The following is a 4,145-nucleotide window of genomic DNA, read 5'->3' as shown; positions in this document are numbered from 1 at the left end:
GTGAGTAGCCGTAATTAACAAATAAATTTTTTAATTTAATGTGCAGTGTAAATGTAATCAAACGCAGTGTTAATGTAGAAAATGATTGTTATAGTATTTAGAAATTAGAGTTATGTAGCTAAATCTCGGTTAAGTGAGATAAGTTTCGATTCTCCATTTCTTTGGTTGTGTTCACAAACACATGAATTTATACAACATGTGCAGTTAAATACGATTTTAAGAATCGTTTGTGTTTGACAGAACTGGTATACTGAAATTATTAGAGATGGAAGTAAACGAGTGTTGGTAAAAGCTGTAATGTTTAAGAAGCATCATACTTAAATAGGAAAAAATGTAACGTCAATTAGGATTGTACTCTTATCTGAAATATTCTAATGATGGAATCATAGGAGAATCTAGAATGAATTTTAATTTAATTCATTAATAATTCTATTTCTTAATCGGATATAATTTGTTTTACAGGCTACAATTGTTCACAAGTGGCGCAGCCTCAACCAATGTCCCTGTCTGTAGACCCAAAGAACGTTTACGATCCACCCAGTTCATTGCGATATCCTGGAGTGGACGAAGAATCGACAGTGAGGCCAGAAAGTCCTTTGAGCACTTCCTCCAGTCACAGTGACCTAAGCAGTCCTAGTTTCAACAGGGACTCTGAGTTCGAGTTAAACCCCAAAGTTCAAGAAGGGTCACAGTCAACCAATGTGAGTATTTTTAAAAATATATATGTAATTAATTCTGCTTACTTTTGTCATTAATTTGCAACTAATGCTACACTTATCAATAGTAATTTTCTTTCCAACAGAATTTACCAGAGTGACAGAATCTTAGATTAATTTCTTTCTTTAAATTTCTGACTTTTACTTCACACATAATGGTCCTTCATTCTCAAATGAAACTTTAGTCGCTAGCATACGTAATTTTCTGCTTAGGATCATTCCAAAATTATTTTCTAAATTTATCCTTACTACGGAGTAATAAGAAAAGAAGAGTTAAAAATTGTATCTTTATTCCAAAATCTTAAATCTTTTTATTCAAAAGAAGGAACCTGAAATCTTATCTTCCTCCTACAATTTTTAATTCTTCTTTCGTATCATTCTATCTATACGAATCTCATTATACATAGAACATCCCGTATCAATCTCCAACACGAAGCAACTCTTAAAAAACTGCTAAACTATCGACAAAATAAAAGTATCCTCATTATGCTCGACGTCCTAACAAAGTGCTTAATCATAGGATAAAGAGGAGGGTGGTAGCTTTGAGTCAGACTCAGCGTCCACGATAACACCACGCACAATCCTGAGCGCACAAAGTTCAGTAGGACAGTTTGGAGTAGGGAAGGGACGTTCTTTAGCGACTCCGAGCATCGGCGACACCGAACGTCCTGCCACATCCCACAGGACTTCTCGCGTCAGTAGATATGTCGTTCCTGTGAGTTCACCCTTCATTGGTGGTCTATTGACTGGTGTAACATCTGTCGACTACTTTCTATCGATTTTTCTTTGTTTTGATGTTGTTTTGAACTTTGCATGCGGTATATCATCGAAAAGCAGCAGATTTTCCACTCGATGTGTTCAGCATGGAAAACCCCCTTTTTCATGGTCGTTTGACATTTCCTTATCGAGTTATATAAACGAGTTACAAAGACTCCCTTTCATTTCATTTTCACTTTCATTTATCGTTCGATGTTCGATATCGCTCAAATAATTTCTTTTCTTTTGGATAATTTTTCACTTTTCAATGTTTGTTCTAAGTATGTGGTATGAATTTATTTGAGGTTTTTGAAACTTCTTTAGGAGTTTTTCTTTCAATTTTATATGGTATAGATTTCTTTTGCTTCTCGATGCTTTTTTAGTGATTTCTTTTAAAATTTCAAAATATAGATCTGTCTTATTTTTTGAAGCCTTTTTAGTGTTTTTTCTTGGAATCTTATAATATAGATTTCCTGTATCTCTAATGTTTTCTATTTTCCGATATCTGTTGATTCTTTCTGCAATTCTATAGCGTTGATTTTCCTTATTTTTCTACGTTTCTCTAGTGTTTTCTTTCAGAATTTCATCATTCAAACATCTTTTTCTTTCCATTTATTTGGTTTTTACTTCCGTAGTGGAAATTTCTTCTTCTTTCTAATATTTCTCTCCTAAGATTCATTTAAAGCATTTTTTAAATCATTTTGGTATTAAAAAGATTTGTATGTATTATTTGTATGTGATCTACAAAACGTTTCATTGATAAAACTGTCCCAATGTAGTTCATTGATATGTTTATTATCGTATCAATATTTTACGAATAAATTAGGTCAAATGCATGGTATTCTTTTTCATTCCCAAAAATTATAATGTCACAAAATTGAAGTTAACAACATCTATGACATTTCATCAAAGCTGTATGTAACATAAACCTTCATCTCAAAGCATCAATTATCCTTCCGATCAATCGGTCTCAACTTATTTTAACCCTTTGCCTTATAATTTAATAACAAGTTAAGTCAGACTACGAACAGTTGTGTCATCTTTGCTTAATCATCTTTTTTTATTTATAACATCACTTCAGAATGCCACTATCCAATTATATGTATACAACAGAGAATATTGTATGAATAATCGTCTGCACACGCCAGTTTTCTAGGAAATTTTAAAGACGACTGACTGCTTTCTCTATTTAACTCTCGCCTGGCAAGGACTTGATTATTATCACGTTAAACGAGAAGAATTTCTATCTCCATATAATGATAAAATTGTTCGCGTAGTTTTATAGAATAATGACACGTCAGTGTACAGTATAGAAAGTAAGGAACGTAAAATATCTGCATTTGTTAGAATTGACCCAGCCTCCACCGTCGAAGGATCGATCAATATCTCAGACGTCGATAAAGAACGTCTTTTTAAATTTTACAGCGATACATGTTGCTTTTAACATTCCATACTTTGACTATGAAATAAGTATTTTAATATGTAATATTATAAATATCTCATCTGAAAATATTTTATTTCCTGTTTTAAACTTCATTCTTCATGTACATATGTATGTAGTATCGCCTTTTTCTTCACTTACGTTACTCTGTGTATTTATATTTACTTTCCTCTCTTAAGTATCTTATTTCTTGTTTTTTGAATCGAAACCTTTTTACATAACAATCTTTATCTGTCTTTCGATATTAATCGATATTACATAAATATATGTCGGAGATGAAAGGAAAACCGAAGCCTTTCCTTGGAAATTTTGGGAACATCCTCTAATACTCTAGCCTAGATTTTATCATAGCTGTAATTGTTCGAGATTTGTGATAGCGAGATTGGGTTCGAGGTGACAACTGGTCGCCAGACGTAGCCACGGTCACGGGATGGACGTTTTGCCTAACGGAGGCCTGCAGTGGTTGTGTGGTTTTCCCCAGAAATGTGGTTGTGGCAGCATGCATACGGCCTCGGAAGCGGGCCTAGCCACGTGTGATGTTGCCTTGGAGGTGCCGATACAATGGGACATACATTGTATTAATAATCAAACTCCAGGCAGAAACTGCCTAGCAACGGCGTTTGGAACCTTCGCGATGCTTCCAAACGAGTATAGAAAACAAATGCAATCGTACAGCGAGAAAAATCTCCACGAGGCTGGCATTCGTGCGATTGCCTTGGAGGGTGACACATCGAGCATTTCAACAATCGTATTTTTTGCGCCTAAAATTAGTTTACGCTTAGTAAAGAGTTATCCCGCTGACCGTGGATTCGTTTGAACCCAAGAACATTGTTAATAGCGTTCATTAAACTTATTATTCATAAAACATACTATTCATTAAACTTACTATTCGTTAAACTTATTATTCATTAGACTTATTATTTGTCTCTCATGTATCTCCTTTTTACCCTGTCCAGTCTTATTATTCATTAGACTTATTATTTGTTAAACTTATTATTCGTTCAACTTATTATTCACTAAATTTATTATTCATTAAACTTATTATTCGTTAAACTTATTATTCGTTAAACTCTAATATTCGTTAAACTTTGTAGTAGTCTTGTATATAGGTGAAAATATAATCTCGGCTTTGTAAAATAATGGCTGATTCGAGTGAAGAGTTGTTACGCGCCCAAAATTCTAACCATAACCCGACATATATATAAATTCGATATTATATGGCAAAGGGTAGA

General features: G+C 33.6%; 1 protein-coding gene and 1 long non-coding RNA gene across 16 annotated transcripts in view; one reads left to right on the top strand and one right to left on the bottom strand.

Moving 5' to 3' along the window:
* Window positions 1-4,145, top strand: part of Rab3-GEF (Rab3 GDP-GTP exchange factor) — a 43,270-nt gene that overhangs the window by 12,004 nt on the left and 27,121 nt on the right. For 13 of the 15 annotated variants that reach the window (XR_011174197.1, XM_069121394.1, XM_069121392.1 and 10 more), the window contains 2 exons: window positions 463-701; window positions 1,237-1,431. Coding sequence is in view for 14 of the 15 variants with exons in the window: in XM_069121394.1 (XP_068977495.1) it covers window positions 463-701; window positions 1,237-1,431 (434 nt within the window). In the remaining variant the exon portion in view is untranslated. The remainder of the gene's footprint in view (window positions 1-462; window positions 702-1,236; window positions 1,432-4,145) is intronic. The other 2 variants (XM_069121403.1, XM_069121396.1) reach the window with 1 other exon arrangement.
* LOC138183950 (uncharacterized) lies at window positions 3,547-4,091 on the bottom strand. The gene is made up of 2 exons (XR_011174204.1): window positions 3,984-4,091; window positions 3,547-3,826 (listed from the first exon to the last, which is right to left on the bottom strand). It is a non-coding gene; the product is annotated as an uncharacterized LOC138183950 (long non-coding RNA).

This window comes from Bombus flavifrons, chromosome 10, assembly GCF_040668555.2.
Source record: "Bombus flavifrons isolate JBK064 chromosome 10, iyBomFlav1_principal, whole genome shotgun sequence".
Classification (NCBI taxonomy): domain Eukaryota; kingdom Metazoa; phylum Arthropoda; class Insecta; order Hymenoptera; family Apidae; genus Bombus; species Bombus flavifrons.
The sequence above is the reverse complement of the archived record's forward strand: the minus strand, read 5'-3'. Positions and strand labels throughout refer to the sequence as shown.